Here is a 25,045-nt window from a genome sequence, read left to right on the forward strand (position 1 = left end):
AAACCATCACCAGCTCCCTAGCAACCAGGAGGACACAGGTGTCATCGCTGCATTTCAGAGAAACCAAGCGAATAGTGACAGTTAATCCTCACCGTACACGTGCCCCCACGCTTGCATACAGCTTGCAGATTGGATGTCACGGTTAACTTTCAAGAGCGCATTTCCTGGATATTACTTACACACCCACCTGCTGTAACTCGACATAAACGCATGCACCTGCAAACACACTTCCCAGCACACTCATTACGTGTAGCCTACACTCCTACATGCTTGGTCTACTGTCAAGTGTGCTTTATAAACATGTCAACACTTTCAGTCCGCACGTGCGCACAGACTCAAGAGGCTGTACGGATGCTCAACAATGTGGTAGGCGGTCTCTGCACGTCCTCGTGCGCACATTTCCTCCCTCCTTGAGGAAATTGGCTCCGTGCATTTCATTGCCTCAGCCACAAAACAAAGCCTTGCAGGACCGAGTCTCCAAGCAGGCGCTTGCGCGCATGCACGAGCAGTCAAGTGAGGAGCGCATCTTGTTTTCCAGCAGAGGTATTCCCCAGCTCCATTCACGATCAACAGCCTGCTAATGTTTCACAGCTCTGCCGTTTTCGTTTGGTTGAGCTACATGACACCGACAGAAGCCTTGCTCCCTGACTTGAAGCATTGTAAATGATTGTCACGTCGCTACATTTTGGTTTTACGCGGATAAAGAGTTGAAGAGGGAAACGGATACAACATAAACGTGTGGGAATGGCCGAATGTTTCATGTCAGCTGAACAAACCTCAAAATGTTTTTCTTTCTTTTTTTAAAATAAAAAACAGAATAATTAGGGTTGTAAATCTCATCTCAGGGCCATCACCACCTTCTCCCCGTCCTCGCACAGAGTCGCCTCTGCTGTCACCCACCACGGAAATTGACCACCCCCAACCCTCCGACAGACTCCCCTTCTCTTCCTCACCCCTCCCTACCCACCAGTCACATGGAGGGTAGCGGTGACCCGTCGCTCCCTCTGTTTTGTGTCAGTCTCTCTCCGGTGCGCCTCCCAAACGGACGATAAGCAAAAGGTGCAAAACTGCCAAGAGAGAGGAGTTTCACTTGCTTGTATATGTTACTGCGTTTTATTGTACATTTTCCCACGGAAAACCCAATCGGAATCTGCTGAAGCCGCTGGTAAACGATACCCTGTTATATTTTTAGTCGCCCACAGCAGCGATGAAAGGCTGGAAGTCGGCGGTGAGATCGTGCGGCGCTGAGCTGTGGTAAATGAAGTTCCCGCTTGGTGTTCAGCAAGAATGAAGTCAAGACGCGATAAACTGAAGATCCCCTCTCTGACTCTGGAGTAAGTTCTGCTTTTTGTTTTCATCTTCTGCTGCAGCTGTAACCACGTGAAACTGTTGTCTTCTGAAGTTGTAAGAAAAGGGAAATTGCAGCATTTATTTGCCCAGTTGTGTTGATGCTTTTCGTTGTACTCATGTAATGACAAAGAAAATTTCAGATTTTCAGATGCTGCCCCAGTGTCAACTGATCTTTTAATTCAAAGTGGTTATGGTTCACCCTTAAAACCATCCGTCATGTCACAGTAATGGAATCTTATTTATGCAAACAGCTTCAGTTTAGTCTTACAAGCTCTATATAGAAGACGGGGTTATAATTCACATGCTTGAGAAGTTAAAGGTACCTCATCAGTTTCCAGCATTTCTAATGAACTTTAATCTTTCTCAGTGCCACCAATAACCTAAAAACCGAGGTTTAATACTGGCCATCTCTGCCCGTCTATTAGTTTTTAAACAGAGGTGGGGGAAAATCCAGCCCTCAACCTTGAACTGGAAATCTGTTTACACAGTTCGTGAAAATGAGGAGATGAAGTCCTTTAGTTCAAACTTTAGGGCTGCTCGACAATCCCCTGTATTTTCCTTCTGTTCAAGATTAAAGACTAAAGATTTATATATGTGTGTGTATATATATATATATATATATGTATATATATACTTTTTTTATTATTCTGTAATAAGGCCGGAGAGGTGCAGCTCATGCCTCAATGTGAATTTTGTCCTCATGATTTTTTTGTGGTTTTTCAACTCTGCTGCCTCCTCTGTTTTTCTCCTCACAGCATGATTCCTGCATGAATCACATGCTCCCCTTCACAGCACCTTGATAGACCAACGGTTTTTAGACTTTAGGAGGACAAATATGTGATTTCCTTATCATTCCTAACCTGTGATTTCTACCTCCTTCAAAGGACATGACTGCAGTCTTATGTCTGCCTACTCTTCCTCCAGAGTGAATGTTGCCTTTTTTTATATAGTGAGGAGGGGGGATACGTGATGCCCACTAAATGCTGATCCATAAGTCGTAGGAGCTCCCTGCTCACATTCTCATTCTCTGATCCATCCATCTGCCTTCTGCGTGGACCATCTCAGCTGAGCATGCGCTGTTTTCCTCTCATTTTCATTTTTAGGCACTCTGTAGTGTCTGTTCCCGCGCAGAGCAGAGATATAGAGGAGGTTTCATGCTCAGCAAGCAGGGAGGGGTTCAGGGCTTTCATGATGGCTGGATGGATGCTACACCAGAGCCAAGCATTTGCATGACCAGTATGGCATACACCTTTCTTTGTATTCAGATTAATTTACAGTTCAGATTCAAGACAGACAGCTCTCCAAAATTTAATTTGCCTTGAAGCGGGTATGTATATTTTCAAATTTAGGAGCTTTTTTGTGATTTATTGTCACAATTTAAACCAAATAATAGTAAGGCCAAAATATATCGGAATAAGCTAAGAATTCTGATCCCAACTCTGAATTAGCTTATTATGATTGCAACTTTTGCAGTTAAGACAGTCATAGTCACATCTTGCAGTTGTAGTTGCCACTGAGTCTCCCTGAGCATTCAAGACAATCAGAAATTCAGTGTGAATGCCACCAGTGAGTCAGTCTGAGATTTTCCACTCACTTTACACTTTAGACGGGAGTGTGTATGAAGTAATGATATTAAGAAAATGCAGTATGGAAATCAATCAAGCATCATTGAGGACTTTGGTTCAGAGAAGGAGAATATGCGTCAAAGTGAATATAATTGGCATGCGTTGTATAATTATGAGTCGACACTATGGAACGAGGAGTCTTTGTGCGAGGAGTTGTTTTTCCTGCCATCCTTCCTGCATTACTATGACAACACATTCATTAGTGCTGTGGTAGCCAGCACTGTGTTTAGCACTGAGAATCTTCTGCAGCACCAAGACAATAGCAGCTTTGTGGAGCTCAGAAAGCACATACATAACTTACATCTGAGCAGGGAAATCAATAGTAAAAAGCCTCTGTGCTGGGTCAGCATCAGTGCAGTATAGACTTTAGGGTGACTGAGTTGGCTGAGTATGCATATTTTTATGTAAAGATGGTACATTAAAGTATAAAGTAGTGCAAGATTTGAATTTAATATCATACACTTCCGAGATCATATGTGTTGGGTGCAGAGGAGTGCAAAGTGTCTCGCTTTTTACAGATTTTAAAAACTAGTCAGATGTTGTTTACAAAAAAAAGGTCTTGTTTCTCAATTCTGTGTCAAGGTCATAACATGCAGTGTGTTGTCAGGTGTTAGACACTCACAAGTACAATGAAAGGTTGCATCAGATGGTTTTTACTCCATTTTAGGTGATGACATTTCCTCTTTAGTGTGTTGGCACGCAGTTACTGACTTTCTCTTGTGCAAGAGTTTACATGAGATGAGACGCCGGCTCACCAGATGCATTCAGTGATGCATTCAAGCAATGCAAACAGACAGGCTGCAGCATCCCCCTGCAGTTGGTGAGAGTCTGTCACCATAAGCTGGAAATGTCAGCCAGAAAGTGGCGGCTGCCAACCTCTAACCCTTGAACAAAGCTCTGACGCCAAGTTGCTGAGTCAGTGCACTAATCCATGCGACCATGTCTTGCCTTACAGTTTATCACCCACTTGCCAGAGCCCCACCCTCCTGAGCCCATGCAGCCCTTGCAGCCCCTGCAGCCCCTTACAAACCCTTCATCCCTGGAGGTAAGACAGCCAGGTCACACGCAGACTCAAGACAGTTAACTGGTCCTATTCCAACAGGCATGGTAATCACAGCATGAGAGGGCTTATTTCTTTGTACCACATTATTCTCAACCTGAGCATTATTTATTTTGCGAAAGACGTGCATACATTGTCCTGCTTGCTAAAACTTCAGGGAGCAGATTTTTTTGGGATATTGTTTATATTTGTTAAAAATGATTCATGACCTACTTTAAAAGATTTATGTCTCCAAAGAGGGAGTGAGGAGGTCGAATTTTTCACACATTACTATGGGTAACAATAGAGAACAAAAGATAGAACACACCATTTGGAGAAGTGGAAAAAATACTAAATAAAAGTTTTAAGACTGTTCAAGTCTGCCTCAAAAATATTAAAATTTTATTTGATTTGCTCACATATCCATACGGTACTACAACTCAAAGTAATAACATTTGGGATTGATGTTTGTCGTAGACCTGTATGGGACGGCAAATTTAAGTTGGATAAAATGTATTCAAAAACAGAATACAGTGGTTTCCAAATCTCATAAACCAATATTTTATTCACAATAACATATAGAATGCTATTTCATTTAATAGTGAATTTATTGGAAGCATCCATCCAATCATTTTCTTTACCCACTTAATCCAATTAATGCAGGGACCCTTAATCCCCATAATTTATATTTCATGATGTGCCAAATGTTTTCAGTTGAAGAAGGGTCTGGACTGCAGACCAGTCCAGTACCAGGACTTTTCCTACCATGTCATGCTTTTGTAACAGATGCAGTATTTGATCTAGTACTGTATATACCTTTCAGCATTGATGCTACCTTTATAAATGTGCAAGTCTCCAGTTCCATAGGCACTAATACACCCCAATACCTTCAGAGATGCCTTTCTTTTGTACAGAGCACTCACAACAAACTGGATGGTCCCTATACTCTTTAGTGCTGAGAATTTGATGTCCATGATTTCTAAAATATTTCCAAATTTTGATTCTTCTGACCACTGAACAGTTTCCCACTTTGCCCCAGTCTGTTTTAAATGAGCTTCGGCCCAGAAAAGATTTTTCTGCATCATGACACATTGCATCATCTTATCATGATATAACTCTAACCTGCATTTGTGACAACATGGTCAATTATGTTCAAATACAATGATTTCTGAAAGACTTTTCTAAGCCAATGGAATTATTTCCATGGCAGATTCATGCCTGTTTTTATTGCAGTGCTGATTTTTGTCCATGTCCCTTGTGGATACCAACAGAAATGTCTCCACATTCTCTGAATCTTTTGATGGTATTACAAATGGTAGATAATGGAATATTCAAAGTCTCAATTTTACTTTGAGGAACATTATTCTGTAATTGATCCAGAATATGAAGGCACTCTTTTTCTTGTTTCTTTTTGGGACCACTTTCCTTTTCAAGCTTTTATCGGCCCTGTCCCAACTTTTTTAGACATGGTGCAGCCATTAAATTTAAGATGAGCTGATATTTCTTATGACAAAGTAAGCCGTCTCCCTTTCAACATCCTTTGACGTTTCTGTATACTGTTGTGAATCAAATTATATGTTATGAGATTTGACAATCATTGCATGCTTTTTTTTTTACATTTTACAACATCTTAACCTTTTTGGGTGTTTAAGATTTAAAATACAATAAGTCAGGACAGACGGAATAGGTTTGAAATGAAAAAACAAGTTTTTATTAAACTCTTTGGGAAAAGATGCCCACATTTATTAACAGATCAATAACAGTAACATTGAACCGAAGTGAGTGGTTTTCTTACTACAAACAGTGAGACATAATAAAACGAATGACTGGGAACAAAGAAAACGTGTCACAAGTCGGAACTGTTCTGTTTTTGTTTTTCTTTTCTTCCAATATATTGATGTCCTTTTGTTTCGACCTATCAGTTGTCCCTGTGTGGGTTGCTTGGCAACGGAGCTGGGTGCTGTTGAGGAAGGCAACACTGCAAACAGAGGCGGCTGCTTCCAGCATGTGTCTGGATGTGTGAGCAGTGTTAGGCTGTCACAGTGCGCGCTGTACATTGATGAATCTCATTTGCTCTATTAAGAAATTAGATCATTTTTACTCTGAATGTAAGAATCCCTCTCTGACACGAAATTAACTTTTCAATTCAGTGTCGTGCCACATTATGGCAGACAGGTTGCATTAGTTTCTCACACCATTTCACAATGGAGGCCGTCCCCGAACTCCGCACCCGAACACACCTCCCACCCCTCCTCACAACCATGTCTCACCATCCAGAAGCATGTTCATTCTCTTGCATCAGATTCTATAATTGGAGTCAAACAAATTGCTTCCTGACATCAACCTTTGATTCTGGGACATTGAGCATGTAGCACTTTGGTTTGACAATATAGAAGAAGAATCATGTTTACATGAAATAAGACAACTACCTACCTGGTACAAGGTGAAGGATCTATATTTGGTAAAGAGAGAGACATTAAACACACTTTTACAGAGCATATGTCTGAAGGGTAGAAACTACAGGTGAATAGGCAAAAACTGTATTTGTTAGGCAAAAATAATTTAAATAATTAAACTTTCCTGTTGATAACTTAAATTAGGATTTTTTTTTCTACATGTTCTCCAAACGCTAAGGAAAGGGGCTCCAATGCTTCCTTAATTATCTCCTTTAGCGTAGGGTAAACTGGACCATCCTTTTGGAGAGAAAGGTAATTCTGTCTCACAATTCCCTGCGGGCACCAGTATTAAAGCAACGCGTGATTATATTCATCCAGACGTATTAACTGTGTTTCATATCCATAAACATATGTACAAGAGGTGAGTGTGGGTGAGGGTGAGTTTCATTTTTCAGTTACAAGCTTTGATGATAAAGTATTTTTCCTCTATTACCTCTAGTATGATATATATGACACAACCTGTATGTAATAATGTGACAATATTACAATACATAAAGTATCTAAAACTCTTATTGAGTATTTATGGAACATTTGCAGCTTCTGTGCTGCAGACCCACATCACAGCTTAGTGTAAGTGGGGCTGAAAACAAAAGAGCTTAGGAAATAAGGACAGGGGGTCTTTTTTTTACTATTTGACCTGACCCTTTATCATCCCTTCTAAAGAGAAAAGGTTAAAAAACAGGATATTTCTTTACATGTAGAATTCTGTTGCTAAAATGCTCAAATGAATCCATACACATCACCAACTGCAGTAAAATATGTTTAAAAAAAGCTGATCAAGAAAAAAGCTGCATGGTCAGGTCAATAAAGTTTATTTGTAGTCTACAATAATTAAAAAAAACATGTTCATGTTGCTCTCTAAAAAAGCTTTCGAAGATATAAAGTATACACATATATAGTACATACACAAACCAAGATAATTACCATTATCTGCATTTGAAAAGCATGAATATACACATGATTTCAAATAGTAAAAGACACAATGTTTTGAAAACATAACAAGGGATTGGATTTTCATTTACTGTCAGAAAGAGGAAATAACAACTATTTGAAATAAAGTTACATTACACACACATAACACTCATATAGACCTATGTCATTGCCTCTTTTCTTTTAACTGGCTTCTTGAATTATTCTGAAGTTGCTATCATTGTTCGTAACTTTGCAGATCTTATGTTTAGTCATTGCATCATAGTGTTACACCCTTTTCTCCTGAACTGAAATTAATTTAAACGGAAGCAAATGCCCAGTGACACCAGTAGAATTTTTTTTTAACGCAGTGGAATGTACCACCTTAACAGTTTGCAGGAACCTCCCTCAACCCCACTCTTCCTGGTATAATCCAACAACATCTTAAGATGCTTTCAAACCTGTAGGAAATTGTCATTATAGTGTGAACTAAAGAGTGAGCAAGGAGGTAAACGTTGGAGGTACATCCTGCCTAAACCGTGTGCAGGTTTACCGGGGCAGTTTAATTCTATGTTGTTGGTTTTAACACTTGCTTTGATCATGTCTGTCATGTTTATATGAAATGGATTCATTTGTTTTTCTGCGGTCCTTTGGCCAAACATTTGACAAAAATCGGACAAGTAGCCTAGAATTGAATTGACTGTAGTCTGTTGACATTACTGACATTTTATCCTTTTAGTATTACATCACATCTTTTAGCAACTATGTATTTGAATATTTTGGTTATGCTAACAGCTGTTTAACTATACATTCACCTTGTACCCTCACAGAAAAGTGTACTAATACTAATAAACCGTAGTTTGACTCTGTTAAGAGCCAGCATATGTGATCATATCAACCTAATGTAGCCCACATATAGTATACAATTGTAAATTAGAGAACAAGTTTCTTTATAGATTGACAATTTTCAGTGAATAAAGGGAGTCAGTGTGCTTTGAAGTTTCAGGATTACAATCGACAGCAGTCTTTTTGCTTGTAATTTTAGTATAATCAGTGCATTAATTCAATCTATTACTGCCCTTAGCTGCAATGAAATAAAACGGATTAATCTCCATCTGCTACTTTGGTGATGTGGGGTGAATCTCATACAGTAAATAACTAAAGAGAAAGTATTATTCATGGTTCGGTTGTTTTTGTAATCTTTGTGTGATATAAATGGCTTTGTATGACAGTTTATAGGAATTGAGCCTTTGTTCTATGTATTGCCAGTATTTCTAACATATTGTAACAACAAAACGTGCATTTAAGGATAAAGCGAGGCTAACTCTGGCTAATTTAAAAAATAATAATAATAATCTTGTTCAGTGAGCCTTGAATTGGTCCTGACTTTCATTCTATGACCAAACTGCAGGTTTATCAAAAGCTTTCGTTGTGCAGTGTATAGCATATTAACCATATTTATTTGAATATTTCTTAATCAAACCTTTAACTGAATGTTGGATTGTGGATTTGGTGATAATCCCATGACAACGGATCAGAGTCACTGGTCTGCAGTCCTGAGCCAGGACAAGTCCCATAACAAGTTGTGTAATGCCAACTTTTGATAACTTAACATTTGCTTATCCCAGTATTTCCAACATGACAATTCACTACTTTGTGTTACTGTAAATCATTACATTGCGTAAGGTTTTCCAATCTCATCAGTTATATTCTCTTAATCCGATTTCTGATTAAATGGATTTATTTAAAGTGGGTTTAGTTAGCTCTGATGCAGCTTGGACCTCCCTTTACTTTTTGTTTTAAGATATATGTGGGGAAAAAAGGCTTTGTGTATGGAACCCAAACATCTGTTTTGACACTGAAAAAAAATCTACAAAAAAAAACAACAAAAAAAACACTAGTACCTAGGGTGACAAGAGAAACAAATAACTGTCTTTTTTAACAGATGAAAGTTTGGTAGTTGATGAAGTCGGCTTTTGCAAAAGTGTATAAGCAAAGATAACGAGCAGCACCTGAACGCAGCATCAGGCTCCAGCTTCCTCACACGGTCAAACAAGCAGCCAGAGAAGCGGCTGTTTGGGCGAAATAAGGAGTGCGGCTGCCGGAGCGGTATCATACACACCTGCCAACCCGTCAAGGAGGTGATGTACAGGAGACAGGACTTCACTCAAACTGCGAACCGTACGATGTAACTGCTGCTCCGGAGCCGTTGAGACTATTACACGAGGCAGACGGGCTCGGCGTGAATACAAAAGGAACCGCCGAGAAGTGGAGACGATGGTGGGGTCGGCAGGAGGAGGAGGAGGAGTGGGCTTCATATTCAGTCAAGCTTTAGTTTTCTGATTTCACCATTAAGTTTCAAAAGAGGTTATGCGAGAATCTTCTCCAGCATGTCGGATCCGAGTCACTGGTCTGCGGTCCCGAGCCAGAACAAGTCCCATTTTGTTCCGCGAGCGTTGCTGAAGCGCTCAAAGAGGTACTTACCAAGAGTTTGCATTTGGAGGTTAAAATAAGTTTCAAGAGATTATATGTGGGCTTTTACGGTGTCGAAATGTTGTCACGTAGGTGCACTGGTTTCGCCTGGTCGTTGTTAAGACTCCAATTCTATGATATTCGGCTATCAAAACAATTCGGACGTAAACTAGCTGCTGCTTGATGTTAATCCCTGGTCTGCATGTTTATAGGTAACCATTAACTGAAAAATGTTGAGGCTGAGAAGTGGTGATACAGTTTGCAGACAGTTTAGCTCTAAAACTGATCTTATCGAAGGCAGAACAACAGGTAATACTCAGTTTTCTTTGTTCTGAGTGGATTCAACAGTTCACAGCTGGTCTGTATGTATGCTTCACTGGTGGAAGCCCAAGTGCTCTTTGCAGATGTATCATGAAAATATGGACTTGTTGGAAGTGAATGCAAGACTATCTGTACCTCTCTGGTAACATGGTGGTTGATGGTGGACTTTTGGAGGGTAATAAAGTCCTGTTTACTGTTGAATAAGAGCAGGATGTCACCCAGGATCCGCTGTGGTTTGTGAACAGGCATTATCTTTGTCTCTTTATCTGTCAGACATTGTATTGATGAATGAGCTTCGCAAAGAGTTGAAAAGGCCCAGCATGGCCCTCCAGAATCAGAGAGACTTAAACTAACTTTTGTTCGCCCAGAAAAAAAAATATGAAGACCTAAAGAGTGAATTTAGCTGCTGCTCCAAAGATTGATCAATTGGAGCAGCGATCATTAATCATTTAAGCAAATTAGCTTTAGATTATTTTCCTCACCTCATTGTCATCAATAAGGTGGAGAAAAATACTCATTAAATTTTGGGAGGGAGTCCAAGAATCCCTTGTTTTGTCTTACATTTAACAAGCTCAAATACTCACAAAGCTTACAGGTTTGTTAGCCTCGGCATGTCTTTTAAACACGCTGCTAAGACTTTTCAGTCTGTACAGAAAGCCTAGCCCTACTCTTAACCATTACCACTCCATGCACTTTGAATTGCCTTGTGTATAAATTGTGCTCTACAAATAAACTTGCCTTGCCATGCCAAACCCGTAATCCTAACCAGGACCTCTTGAATTATGGTCTGCCTAATGGTCTTTGGTCCGTCTTAAGACAGCTAGAGCCAATAACCTCAGTAATTGTACCAAGACAGGTCCTAAGGATGTGACAGAAACTAGAACACCTACAGATATGGACATCTGTGGTTCAGGCTGGTCCTGCTGTTGCTGTTAGTGCACATACCCCCTTTAGCTTTGAGTCTGTTGACAGGAGGTTTCCTTTTTGTGTTTTTGGCTCTCATCAGTTTCCCCCTTCATCTGATATGGCCACGCTGTTGTGTCCTGCATTCGCCTGCAGCTTCAGAGTTGTGGTTACGTAACCTTTCTCAAGGCAGAGCTGCACTGAAGACAGAAATAATCTCACTGGTCGAGTTAAATCTCAGTGGGCAGAGACAAAGAGATTGCAGTGCCTCGCGCTAAGTATCTTAAGCCTCATCTGTAGAAGGCTGGAAAACAAAGTTTCTCCGTTTCATGCGTGTGACAGATGTGTTCGCATCAGGTGTTGTATTTGACAGTTTGGAAGGCTGAAAGTAGATTTTAACACCCTTTTCAGTGTGTGAAATAAGCAGCATTACTCCTGCAATAAACGTGAAACATTACACTTTTACAGACATATAAACAGTCGCTTCGCTGAGGCTTTAATCCAAACTGACCTGCAAGTGAGGAACACAGTCAGCAGAGTAGAGACTTTTGGCAAGTAAGATGTATTCAGAGGACAGAGAAGAAGTGCCAGTTAGGGCACGCTGTGTGTTAGAGGTATTAACAGATCAAGTGTTCTTAGGAAAAGATGTGCCTTTAAAAGAGTTTTGACTCCTTGCTCTGCTAGCATTTAGTAGTGTCTTCCACCACCATGAAACAAGCTAACATCAAATGGCTTCGACCGAGCCGTGGCTGTAGAGTATAATCAGTTAGATATTTAGCTTGAAATATAAATTTAATTTCAATATAAACTAAGATCCTCTTTGCACGACTGAAGTTGTTTCACTGTGCCGTAGTTTTACAAAGTAAAAGGCAGATGAGTTGATAATAGTTTGCTAACAAAACCGCAATAACTGTGACATAAATATTGGAAAATTCTTGACTTTTTAACGCTTAAACATAACAAAACAGCATTGTGGGGTTTTTTTTTGTTGCCTGTCCAAACAGAATCTCAGCCATACGTGGGCCTCCACAACTCTGAGTCTCAGTTTACATACACAACAGACGTGTTTTTCTTGTATCATTCACTGCTTCACAGGAATCAGAACATAGATGATAGTGATTTACTACTGTAGAGGTCAATTGTCTTTTAATCTGCCTGCTGTTAGGCTATCATAAAGCTTTTGTGTCTGCAAACCACTTCTCTATCCACACACACACACACACACGGAGAAACTCATACTTGAATATGGAGGCAACCTGAAGCATTGCATGAGTCAAACGTGATTATAGGTGGATAAAGTCAGAGCCACGGTGATTACACTCAGTTTAAACAAATGCACCGAGTCCTATTTATTCTCGACTGGCTTTACGTTTATTTTCATGCGATGCCCACACCTATTCTGAGTTGTAAGTTACAACTGAAGGTTGCTCTCATTTTTTATTTTTTGGAATAAAAAAAAAATAAAGCATTTTTATTTGCAACTTGCTGGAAACAGATATTTTGGTGTGTCGATAAAACACAGCGACCAGGTCGTCAATATCGCACCAGACTATGGTGCATTTGAACCAAGGGCAGGGAGGTTTCATCTAGAAGATGCTGCACCTAAAAAGCCATCTGCTTTTTTTTCAAATTCCAAAGCATGTGCTCTCTTTTTGCTCAGTTGCTTGACATGGACTGTGCAGTTGCAGTCGCTCAGAATGCAAAAGCGTTTTTGCACAAATTGCGACAAGAAATGCAGATGAATGATGTGTGAGGTGGACGGCTGGCCAAATAACTTCTCCCTTGTCCCGCTTGTGCTTCAGCTGTCGCAGCAGCAACAGGAAGAGCCTCGGTGTCGGCACGCCTTCACCCACGCTGTCCCGGCCACTCTCCCCGCTCTCGCTCCACACCGGTAAGATGCTTTTCGACACAAGTTCAAATTCAGACGGTGTTCATTCACTGCAGCGTGCTGCACTCGCCCCTCAGACCTTTGAAGGATAAAATAATCTGAGCAGTGTACAACTATATGAATCGATGCACACATGGCTGGGAGCAGTAAGTGGGCTCTTCTGCCTGTCTGTACTGCTCAGAACAGTTTAATTTCAGCATATGAGCTAACTTAGACACAGTTTTGCAGGTGTCTTGATGTGATATTTCCAGTGTTCCAGTGAATTTGATGCCTTGGCAGCATGACGGCGGCAGTTTGATACAAAACACTTGAATGTTTGTTACAAAACACTTGAATGTTTGTTGTCTAGTGAGCTTTGTAACATTGTCCTCTAACATGGTCACTAAACGACAGTGACCATATCCAACTTTCATTTTCCTCATTACAGCCAGAATCAGATTTATGCCGTAGAGTATTTAGATATGTTTGAGGACCTGCAGCAGTCTCCTACGAAACCCTGGACCTGATTAAATTTGCACAACCTAAATGTAATCATTATTATATCCAGGATGACACGTTGTATTTTAAGTATTGTTGTTGTGACCCATAGTTAGAGGAGGCAGGTGATATGAAGTAAAGCCAGACTGAAAGCTTTAACAGGAGTGGATAAACTGCATAACTGTATAACATGAATCAGTGATCAAGAACATAGTGTAGATTCCATCCTGACCACTTGTTTTGTCATGATTCTAAAAGACCACCTCTTTCTTGGTCCATCTCTTTGTCTTTCACTTTATCCGCCGAGGTGCAGAGCTTAAGATTTCTAAATGGTCGGTGTCATCCTTCTGCTCTCCGACACAGCGATGCCCCTTAAAGCTATCAGACAGCTGCACTCAGTGAAAAGAGTTTTGCTCAAGAGCTCTTCACAAGAGAAGCATGTTAGACGTTCTCCCTTTTGAACTCAATCATCCAAAGGATTATCTAATCACAGAGTAAAATAAGCTCTAATTGGGTGCTCAACCACTTGCGTGTAAACAAACTCGGTCCCTTGTGCGCCCAGATCAGATGATAGCAACACAAAGCTGGATGAGGCTTTCGCCTAAATTAAGAGTGTTCACGGATGAATGGTGCAAAGTTAAGAAAAAATAATACCAAGATAATCTGTTGTAATGCCCCCTTGATTGAGGCTTCCTGCGTAGACATGATGTCATTCTTTTAGGAAAATTTCCTCTTGTAAACACAGCCATGTCTCTTTTCATAGGTTTGTTATTACAGTTGTGAATTGTTCTGCTAACAACTCCATCTGTCCTTTTTCAGCTGCGAGCAGCCCTCTAGACAGCCCTCGAAATGTGTCAACGAGTGCCTGCCTCAACTTTCCATTTGCCCGAAGGTGAGCCGGCGCCAACTGCGAAACCTTTTGTTTCCCCCTGGAGTGATATATTTGTTATGTCACATTTAAAGCTTCTTAAATATTGGATTTGCTTGAAATTGTTGAATCACATTAGACTGTCTTTAACATAAATGGTCCCTCTTAAATCACAAGTCTACAAGTTGCTAATATTTATTTAGTCGAGACCTGCGCATTTACTAGCCGATCACAGCTAAAATCAAATTAAAAGTCCCATTTAAACTCAAATGTTAAGGCTGTTCGCCAGTACACGTTAAACTGATTCAATGTGTCAGAAAATGCCGTCAGTTTTCATTCTTGAGTCCATATGGCCTCTTTTGATTTTGCAACTTAATCCCAAATTAACGTAATACAAGAAAAACTAACAAGCGAGCAAACAAAAAGAATGGCCATAATGCTCGATGGCGTTCTCAGGGTTTCCTGGAAGATTTGGTGTGTGTGCTGGAACAGAGGCAGACAGTCTGTAAGACAGAAGGAAGCTGAGGAGAAACAGCAGCACGGCGGCTGAGGCTGACTCAGCCTGGAGCGTTCACACCTTTCTCCCTCTGCCAGGTCTTCTTACAGCTGACTCCCCCTCAACAGGATGGGCGCAGTCACTTAGAGGGTACCCCTAAAGCACGCTCGCACATCATTCAAACCGGTTCCCACGGCAACGGGCTTATCTTCCTCCAGGCTTGTGAGACTGCACCTTAAAGTAACCCAAAGAGCAGTGATTAAAAACTCATGAGAGGTTTAGGTGCTTCGCCCCCAACACATCTGCTCAGAGAATATGTTTTGCTGGCGTCAGGGAAAAACCTGTCATGCTAAAGGAAATGGGTAAATATTTAATCCTCAAATATTTAAATTTTAGAAGTTCTGGTATAATCAACTTCTATCAATTATTTAATTTACGCAGAAGTGGCCTGATTTTTTTTATCTTGACGTGATGAATCAGGGTTTAAAGTCACTTACAGTTAAAGCATTCTGAATGTCATGGACGTGAGGGAACCTTTATTCAGTGCCCAAGTCATTTTTCATGTCCGCGTAATGGACTTTGAAGATTGAGTGATTGTGTGTTGTCAGAGTCTACTGCAGAGCACAAACCTTCCTCTGCCACGTTTTGTAATGCATGTTTTCTTACATGTAAAACATACAGTCACATTGATTTGGTGCGCCATCTACTTCTTGTATCTGGACAAATGAAAACTGGCAAGGGAGATAGTGTTGTCAGTACTAATCCCTCAGTTGAATGCCAGAGGTCACTGGATCACTTGCGCAAGAATCCTAAATCTCACTAAAACCCTGTCTCTGCTTTTCTCTTTCTCTCTGTTGCTGTCATGATCTCAGTCACTTGGCTCGTGCTGACAGGTAGCTCCTTTAAAATTCTCGCACCATGTCTTTTGCTGTTGAAAGGCTGTGTTTTTGTTTGTTTTCCACCAAAGGTTTCTCCTCCCGTGTGGCTGTTGCTTGATTCTGTTTTTAATCATTACATTGGGTCAAAAGAAAGGGCTGCTGTGAATCAAGGGATGAGAAGGAGAAGCTTATTATATGTGATTTGAAATATAAAGCATTGATTTCATGCTCTTGTAGTCACAGGACACCTCCACCATCTGTTATGTAAGGAATTTCTCATAAGAAATGCTAACTAATGCTCATGTTGCTGGGGCTTATATAACACGCATCCGTTTCTTTCAGAGCTGAAGGTAGACGATGGTCTCTGGCGTCCCTTCCTTCATCTGGATATGGAACCAATCCACCAAGCTCCACTGTCTCGGTAAGCCACCCCAACAACATGACACCCTAACCCTCCACGCTTGATGTATTGCAGGGAGGCAATTCTATCGCTTCGCTCGGCCCAAGTAACACATTCGTTTATGCAATAAAGGCCAGAAAATGATGACAAACTGCTAATTGTTTTCCTGCTTCGTCTGCTTCAGTGAGTCACTCTCACACTCTGTGGAACTCGGTGTTTGAAGGAATTCACAGCGTCTTTGTGCAGGCATCTTAATAAGACATAAATTAGATACTACATGTCATCTAACATGAAATACTTTAGTACATTTTACGACAGCCTTTCGAGAAAAGAAAATCCCATTTGTCACAATAACGGTGTACTAAAACTTAAGTATTTTATTTTATTTTCAAACTGCTATCCTGATATTTTGGAAGCTAACCTGTCAGAGTTGATGAAAAGTTTCCGATGGAGAGTCTGGTGGCGTGATAGTGTGCCAAGTCTCTGGTGAAAATATGCCATATATGACAGCATGGCTCCTCAGAGGCCCTCACTGCCCTCTTTCACACTGAGGCATTACAAAGAGATGTCACAAATGCTGGTCCTCGCTCACAACGCGTGTAACTCAGAATTCAACTCAGAATTCGACTGCACACAGCGTACACCGTGTACTGTTGAGCTTGTAAAGAATTAGTCCTGCAGACGTGGATGCAACCTCTGTGGATTTCATTGTTTATGCTCTAAATTGGCAGATGTTGTGGGTTTTTTTTTTTTTTTTTTTTTGGCTACTAACCCAAATACATGAACACATTAAATTGATGTGCCTCATTATTTGTTCAAACCACTTTGAACTTTATTAGTTTGAGGCTTATGTTGGCCTCTGGGTGACACTGTACCTTCAGAGGATAAATAACAGCCAAATGTTGGTATGAAGATTTTATATGGAGAAATTTATATAAATGAACTCATTCACTGTATGGTTTTAACTGATTAAACCGTCAGTAAAGAAAATAGCAAGCCTCTTGATTCAAAAAGCACCAGTTCAGGGTTTAAGGCCAGCTCGCAATACAGGAACCATTTTAGTTAAAAAGCCCTTAATTGTTTGTTTTTAGTCACAGCTTTGCCTAACTTGACTGAACATGTTTGTGGTTTTCAGCAGTACTGGTCTATCCCTGTTATAGAGGGGTGCCACTGAAAAAGGCAGGGCTGACAAGTAACAACATCTCCTCACAAAAGGACAGAAAGGGCTCACCACATCTGTGTTTTTGACATTGAGAAACAGAAATTGCTCCATCTAATGGCTTTTCAATCTGTCCGGCTTAAACTGGTCTCAGCATGGCTCACTCAGTTGGTAGGCTGTCGTATTATTCTTCGTAGTGTACCAGGGAAATGTTTCATTGTGTCACATCCCATTGTGTTTTTTTTTTTTTGGGGGGGGGGGGGGTTGTTGTTGTTTTTTTTTTTTTGGTTCTCTGGCTCTTTTCTGTCTCCACAAGGCATTATGAGTCCTGAGTCAACCACTTAGGCTTAGTGGATTAATAGATGTATTTCAGAGCTTTACCAAATCAGTATCTACCAGCAGAAACCTAATGAAATCAACATTAAAGGCCAAATACAAACAGGGTGGTGTTTTTATTTTATAATTCATCTGAACAACATCTTGCATTTGACACTATCGCAGGTAGCTTGAGAGTATGTTCAGTGTGATTATGTCGTCTGTGGCTAAATCATTGATAAATCAACGAGAGGACGTAAATCTGGTGAAAACAAGACACTGAATAAACTTCTCGGCTAATGGCTCCATCTTTTGTGTGTTTAGTCCTCCTCCTCGTCCCAGGAGCGTCTTCATCAGCTACCCTACCAGCCGACACAAGACGAGCTCCACTTCCTTTTCAAGCACTTTCGCAGCACAGACAGTATGACAGATGAGGACGGACGGCCCACATCTGTCATACGCCCTCGATCAAGGAGCCTCAGGTAGATAATCCCCATCTCATATTGCATTAGAATGATTTAGTTTTTCTTTTTGACCCGTGTATTGTTTCTTTTTTAACTCTCCTTGCAAATATGAGTGGCAAGTATAGCATAAAACTTAATGTATTTAAAAAAAAAATTTTAAAAAAGAAGAAAAGTAAATCAGTCTTGATAAAGTTGTATACACCTACTGAAAGGTTGGACTTAAGTAGAAGGTATCTGGTATTCTTGATGCTGGTATTCATTTTTGCATTGAGTAAAAATGCTGGAGCCTCAACTCATAGAGAGCAAAACTAAAGATGATTTTTACAGCTTCTGTCATTTAAAAATGAAAGTGCTCACTTTCAGTAATAACTGTTTGTAAGTTAAACATCAAATGTATTGTTTGTTGGCCGATCAATAGATTAATTAGAGTGATTATTTTATGCAGATCAAAAACTATAATCCCTCTGAAGGGATTAACGACTGGTTATGCAAGACAACATCCCAGATTAATTTTGATGACAGCGACTGCGGTTTTGAACAGCGCATGCGGTCCTTGATATCCTTGCATAGAAGCAGACTGTCAGATGTCGAAATGCTCTCTGCACCAGTATGACCAAAACATATTCACCAGAAAATGCAGCTTTAAGCATCTCAGGGGCTTTTTGATTGATTGCGCATGCCTGTTGGTCCACAGGCAGGTGGAGGCTGCCGAGCTGTGTGATTTTTGACAACTTTTGTCTGTTGGCTCGGCTCTGTGCTGTTTGTGCGAGAACACGGAGCTTGAGTGCTCCGTGTTCTGGCACCATGGTGTGCAGTGTGTGGGTGTGCGAGCTAACAGAGCGCCTCAGGGATGAAGCTGTCGAACTGTAGTCGAGGGTGGGTTGGTTTTGGAGGGGGAGGGGGAACCGATGCAGAGAGCCATGGTGAGCTGCGGCAGTGTTCGTTGGGCAGCAGCTGTCCAGAGTAACAGAGGTGTCTTTCATGACGAAAAGAGTCTGATTGCATGTGATAGGTTTTCTGTTTGAGGCTTCATCCAGCAAGATCTTTCAGTCTCGTCGGCCTAATTATTGAGCTCGTGTTGCAGCGAATGACTAATCGATGTCGCACACTGTTTGGTTAAAACAAACTGTCTTGTTGAGAATGAAAGGCTTTATAGAGAAACACTAAAACTTAACGATGAAATCCACCTTGAGTGCATCTTTAGCAGCGTAGAAGCTGTTTTTGGCAGGTCAAAAGTAGTGATGAAGTTGAGCTGAAAAAAGTAAAGTTGATGTTTAGTAACTTAAGTGAACTGGTGGTCACTTCTGGATGATTCTCATGGCCTCTATGACATAACCACTTTCACACTCCATCCTAACTAGAGGAGAGATTAATTAGGTTCTGTATTGATGAATGTAGCAGTGTTGATCAATATGAATTGTTTGTTTCTCTTGTAGCCCGGGGCGATCAAGTGTCTCCGTGGATAATGAAATAGTCATGATGAACCATGTGTACAGGGAACGTTTTCCAAAGGTACGTACTACATGAAATAAATTTGAATCACACACACACACACACACACACACTGGGTATTTATCACTTCATTGCTCACATGCGTTATTACACCGAGAGCAGAAATCAGAATTACTGGTCCTTTGAATGTATTAACTGTGTGTTTGTGTGCTCCCTGCAGGCCACGGCCCAGATGGAGGAGCGCTTGTTTGAGATTGTCACCCACTGCTCTCCAGACAGCTCCCTCCCGTTGGCTGACGGAGTGCTTGGCTTCATCCAGCACCAGTTGGTCGAGCTGGTTAGAGACTGTCTGGACAAGTCCCAGAAAGGCCTGGTTACTACCCGCTATTTTGCTGAGCTGCAGGAGAAGCTGGAAAAGCTGCTTCATGAGGTGAGAGAACAGCTAGCTGATGCAGATCGCGCAGGAATGATGTCAAGCAGTGACGTCAACTTCCTACGTTTTCATTCTGCAGGTTTAGAGCTGAAGCTGAGCTCTTCAGGTTGTCGCTCACATTTGTTGAAGTGATTAAAGGGGATGGATTGAGCCTGACTGAAATCTGATAGCAGGGAGACATCTGATAGGCAAAAGCAAGCACAATAGATCTGGTTGTTGAAATTCTCAAACGGTTAGAGGCACTTTTGTCATAAGTTCTGTGTACGCTGTGTTGAAACATTGGTTTCTATAGCAACCTCCACCCTTGTTTCTCTGCATGTTGTCAGACAGAAGGCATGGTCCTCCAGCTGAACTGATAAGTCTGTTCCCATACTGTTGGGGAAAGAAATGCATTCATCCACAAACACAATTTTGTAGCAGTGCCTGGGTCATATTTCTTTTTAATTTTGTGATCTGTGGATAAATGGTTTGTTTTAAACCTTGATTGTATCTTTGGGAAGTGTCATCTGCTGTACAGAAAGTAATTTTAAAGAAGTTAAACCTGGAGTCATTTTTTGTTAACCTATTAAATGATGCTGTTAGTTTGGAATAAACAGAAGAACTTTCACTTGTTACCACGTTTAAAACCAAAAGGTTCTGTGGGAATTGTGAGTTGAAGTGCCAGATTCTTCCAGCTGATTTTACACTAAGTGAGCATGTGAGTATTCTGTGTTTTTCTTTGTAGGACACCCAGCTGGGAACTGGCCTTGTGACTTTTAATAACAAAACCTTCTTTCTTACTCTTGCACAGTGTCACATAGTCTTGTTATGCTGCCATCACAGGATTAGACTATAACCAATGATTGTGATGACCACCGGGAATTAGAGGGAAGTTGAATTATTACAGTAAATTTGGGAAGTATTGATGTGGTTTCAGCAGAGTTACACCAGCCTTCTCCTCCTCTTTCTGCCGTTAATAGCAAACTAGGCCAAAAAAAGCCACATAGCCTGCTTACTGTGGTGATACATGCAAATGAACTGAACTTGTAGTTCTATGCAGCCACTGTTTTACTAGAGCACATGGACTCCAGTCATCTAAAAGGAAGCTCTTGGATGACTCATAAAGACCCTACTCACCCTGTGGGCTTGTGCTAGATTGTACTATGTCATCAATGGTGACAGACCCAACCTACCGTGAAAAACAATCCCACAACTTACTCTGTTTCTAATTGCTAATCGCACCAGTGTCCCTCCTAGTGTCCCTCTTCAATCTCTGATCCAATCTAACACAGACCCACCCAGTAATTCTTCCTCTTAATTTAAAATGATGTTGTCACTGAAGTAGTTTTGTCAGACAGCTTCTGCTCTTACTTACTTTTGATGCTCTACTCTGGGAACATGATGTTTACTTTATTCATGTTTCCCATTTCAATAAAACTGAGTGCTTTGCTGGGTGTTTTTTCACGGGTGGAGGTTGTGTCTCTCATTGTGACACACTGTTTCTGACCTTTTAATCAGTAATATTCCACTGACATAACTGAGCTCTGATGAATCATTTGGCAAATCCAATTTTTCTATTTTGAATGAAAAATTAATCGGGTAGAAAGATTTATTTATTTTCTTTTTTAAATCAATTTCCATTTATCTTATGTCTCAAAAATCCGAAAAAAAACCCAGGGAGATCGTATTTGTGGCATGATGAACAAGTTCTGAACTCTCCCCTCGGCCTCTGCTCCCTCGCTGTTTTCCAGGCATATGAACGCTCTGAAAGCGAGGAGGTAACTGTCATCACCCAGCTGGTGCGGAAGATCCTCATCATAATCTCTCGGCCGGCTCGTCTCCTTGAATGTCTGGTAAGCTGTGAAAGACGAAAATCTCCTCCTAATTAAAATTGAGATTGCTTTGTTTGGGGGTAAAAAAAAGAAGAAAAAAAGGGGGTGATGTCAGTTTTCTCCAAAGTAAAGTGCATGCTTATCGCATCATAAAGCGCTTCAATAAATGTTTTCACTTCAGTTAAAAAAGTCAGTTGAAAGTATTTGTGTTGTGTTTGCATCCTCTTTACAGCATCAGCTAAAGTTTTACATGCATTAGGCCTCCTGTATTAAATATGTCTTTTCAAATATCGACCGCATTATCATCACGTTTGCTATGCTTGTTACTTCAGGTCATTGAATTGGGGTTATTCTTGGGAAATAAGTACAAGTAGTAAATAGACTTTAAGCTTTTTGATTGAGAGACTGATTCATTTTACCACCACACACTCGTCTTTGCTGTTTCCTGCTTTCCTATGGCTGACCTCAAAGTCTCCACACTAATTACTCTTGGATGCTGTTGACAGGAGTTTGACCCAGAGGAGTTTTATCACCTACTTGAGGCAGCAGAGGGTCATGCCAAAGTGGGCCAGGGAATCAAGACGGACATCCCTCGGTACATCATCAGCCAGCTGGGTCTGACCCGAGACCTGCTAGAAGGTAATGGAAATCTCAGCAATCAAGCTAAGCCTCACACTTAATTCTCACAGAGGGGGAAAGAGTCCAGGTGCTTTAAAAGCGGCTCGCATGTGTTTGTTGTTTTTTTTTTTTTTTGGTAAATGATAGAGTAGATTCACACTGTCAATCCAAAATCTGACTCTTTGACACATTCTTGTGAACACGATTACTCAAGAACCAAACATGGTAAAGACATGTTTTTACCATGCTTACCCCACAGATTTTCCATATGGAGAAGATGTTCTGATAGTTGCTTGCATACATTTACATTTTAATAATCTCTTGGAAACTACCGTTACTCCTTAACACTAAAATCTAGCAAGTTCCAGGTAATAAAGATGCGTAGCATGTGCAGGCGGATGTGTTGGGATGAAACATTTGCTAAATAATGTGCTAATTAGCTTGATTAGGATGAACACCTTTTTTTCGTGAAGGCAAAAATTCAAGAGCACAGAGTAAAGAGTTCATGCTTTCTCCTCCTGTACTCCACGTGGAGTAGATTAACTTATGAGGTTTCGATGTGCATTTCTGCATTAACTGGCTCTTTATTGAGGTCAGCATTACGATGACTGATGTCCAGTAGCACTGTGCACATGCAAACTATTTTGTAAAAGTGAATTGTGTTAGCTAATTGAAGTCCTTTTTGTTCTTTTTATTTTTTTTCAAAGCGCACATCTTGTAACAGAAATGTGTTCATAACCAGCATGAGACTGATGTTGTCACTCTGCGTTTTTACTTAATGTCACTTAATATTTTTATTTCACAATTCAGACTAAAGAAAAGAAAACTCTCCTTAACCCTGAAATATGCTGAAGATATTGCACATCAGTTTGTAGAAGTTCACTCTCTGTGAAACATCTAAATCTGTTAGATGGAACAACAGATAATATAGTTTCTGTAATATTAAACCCTGCTTTTTCCTGCTGTTTGTAGACATCGTACAGTATGAAGCCAGTCCTTCAGTGTCAGTGGAACCGGAAGCGACAATAGAGGTATTTTTGCCCTTAAAATGAATATTGTTTTAAATTGTTTTCAATACTTTTTTTCAGCGTTGTTCTATGTGTCTCCAGAGGATTGGAATTTTTTGTTATGTTTTTGTTTCCTGAAATGCAGTGACCCCATTTTAGTGTGGAAGGATACCATAAATATTTTAACCAGAGTGTTCTTTTAGCTAAGTGTGTTACAGGAAACCGACACTCATTTAAGATTAAAATCAATATAAAAAGTTGCTCTTTAAACTGTGACTGCAAGTCAAGTACAAGTTTGTTAAGGCACTGGTATTTCTAATGTTGAGTTCAGATCAGTTTGTTTATGCAGAACGCAGTACACAAATAAATGTCAACTCAGCTCTGTACTGTCTCCTGATGCACTGTGGCAAACAGACATTGAGAAATATAAGATGTAACACTGAAAGTTGTCATTGTTATTCTTCGTAATGCAATTCATTTGTCAACAAAAGACCACAAGCATGTTTCTGCTTCATCTGTTTAGAATAAAGTCCCACAGACACTGACTCCAACTCGAAGGAAACCTCTTGAGAGTGATTTTCAGACCATAAAGCTGATCAGTAACGGAGCTTATGGGTAAGCAGTAAAGTCAGCTGTTTCACTGTTCATTGCCTGATATTGCACAGCAAAGCTACTCTTCTTCCTGAAGGATGAGTTCAGTGTCAATGATTTTGATTTTAATGTCGTTTTTATTGTCCAACAGGGCGGTTTATCTTGTCCGCCATCAGGACACCCGCCAACGGTTTGCCATGAAAAAGATCAATCGGCAAAACCTGGTGCTGAGGAACCAGATCCAGCAGGCGTTTGTGGAACGGGACATCTTAACCTTCGCTGAGAACCCCTTTGTCGTTTCCATGTTCTGCTCTTTTGAGACACGGCGTCACCTCTGCATGGTCATGGAGTATGTGGAAGGTAAAGTGCAGACAGCCCCATGCAACCAGTGCATTTTTATGTTAAGAACATTTAGTTTAAACTAGTTTAAAGCAAGTGATAAGTTACAGACTTTCTGTAACCAACAGATTCTACTGATCGAAGGTAGCAGTCACATTCAGCATCAGCATTCAGTAACCTGCTTTGTGCTATTTTGATACTTAGAGGAGTCTGATGAAGGGAAACTTTAAATCAAAAAGGGTTCATGGTTTTCTGTTTTGTCTAGGTGGAGATTGTGCCAACTTGCTCAAGAACATGGGCCCGCTGCCCGTAGAAATGTCAAGGATGTACTTTGCTGAAACAGTCCTGGCACTGGAATACCTTCACAACTATGGCATTGTGCATCGTGATCTTAAACCTGACAAGTGAGAACATAAACTAACTCCCACATCCCTCCTGTTCCACATCTTTGCATGAGACTAGCACTGTACTGTTGAAATAACTTCACAGATACTGGTCAGTTACATACGTAAGGATCCAGATTTGTATTTTTTCTTCTTTTACTCTGGTCTTGGCAGGATTTGGTGAATGTATCTTATGTGCTGTTTTGTGTGATTTTGTGTTTTTTCCACTCAGTTTGCTGATCACATCAATGGGCCACATCAAGCTGACAGACTTTGGTCTGTCTAAGATTGGCTTGATGAACATGACCACCAACCTGTATGAGGGTCATATGGAGAAAGACACGAGAGAGTTTATTGACAAACAGGTGAGACGTTTCAAATGGAGGAGAAG

General features: G+C 40.6%; 1 protein-coding gene across 4 annotated transcripts in view; it reads left to right on the forward strand.

Annotated features, from left to right (window-relative positions):
* The first annotated feature begins 748 nt into the window (after positions 1-748).
* mast3b (microtubule associated serine/threonine kinase 3b) overlaps positions 749-25,045 on the forward strand; it is a 32,284-nt gene continuing 7,987 nt past the window's right edge. The window contains exons 1-16 of one of the 4 annotated variants that reach the window (XM_072389285.1): positions 749-1,334; positions 3,931-4,020; positions 12,878-12,966; positions 14,260-14,332; positions 15,677-15,697; positions 16,025-16,103; positions 17,881-18,038; positions 19,457-19,532; positions 19,693-19,902; positions 21,636-21,737; positions 22,223-22,355; positions 23,307-23,365; positions 23,865-23,956; positions 24,084-24,292; positions 24,537-24,675; positions 24,887-25,019. In XM_072389285.1, the coding sequence (XP_072245386.1) occupies positions 1,288-1,334; positions 3,931-4,020; positions 12,878-12,966; positions 14,260-14,332; positions 15,677-15,697; positions 16,025-16,103; positions 17,881-18,038; positions 19,457-19,532; positions 19,693-19,902; positions 21,636-21,737; positions 22,223-22,355; positions 23,307-23,365; positions 23,865-23,956; positions 24,084-24,292; positions 24,537-24,675; positions 24,887-25,019 (1,710 nt within the window). In that variant the 5' untranslated portion in view covers positions 749-1,287. Of the gene's footprint in view, positions 1,335-3,930; positions 4,021-9,420; positions 9,856-12,877; positions 12,967-14,259; positions 14,333-15,676; positions 15,698-16,024; positions 16,104-17,880; positions 18,039-19,456; positions 19,533-19,692; positions 19,903-21,635; positions 21,738-22,222; positions 22,356-23,306; positions 23,366-23,864; positions 23,957-24,083; positions 24,293-24,536; positions 24,676-24,886; positions 25,020-25,045 lie in introns of those variants that run through there. The other 3 variants (XM_072389286.1, XM_072389287.1, XM_072389288.1) reach the window with 3 other exon arrangements.

Source organism: Leuresthes tenuis, unplaced genomic scaffold, assembly GCF_036924035.1.
Source record: "Leuresthes tenuis unplaced genomic scaffold, fLeuTen1.0.hap1 SCAF_7, whole genome shotgun sequence".
NCBI lineage: Eukaryota > Metazoa > Chordata > Actinopteri > Atheriniformes > Atherinopsidae > Leuresthes > Leuresthes tenuis.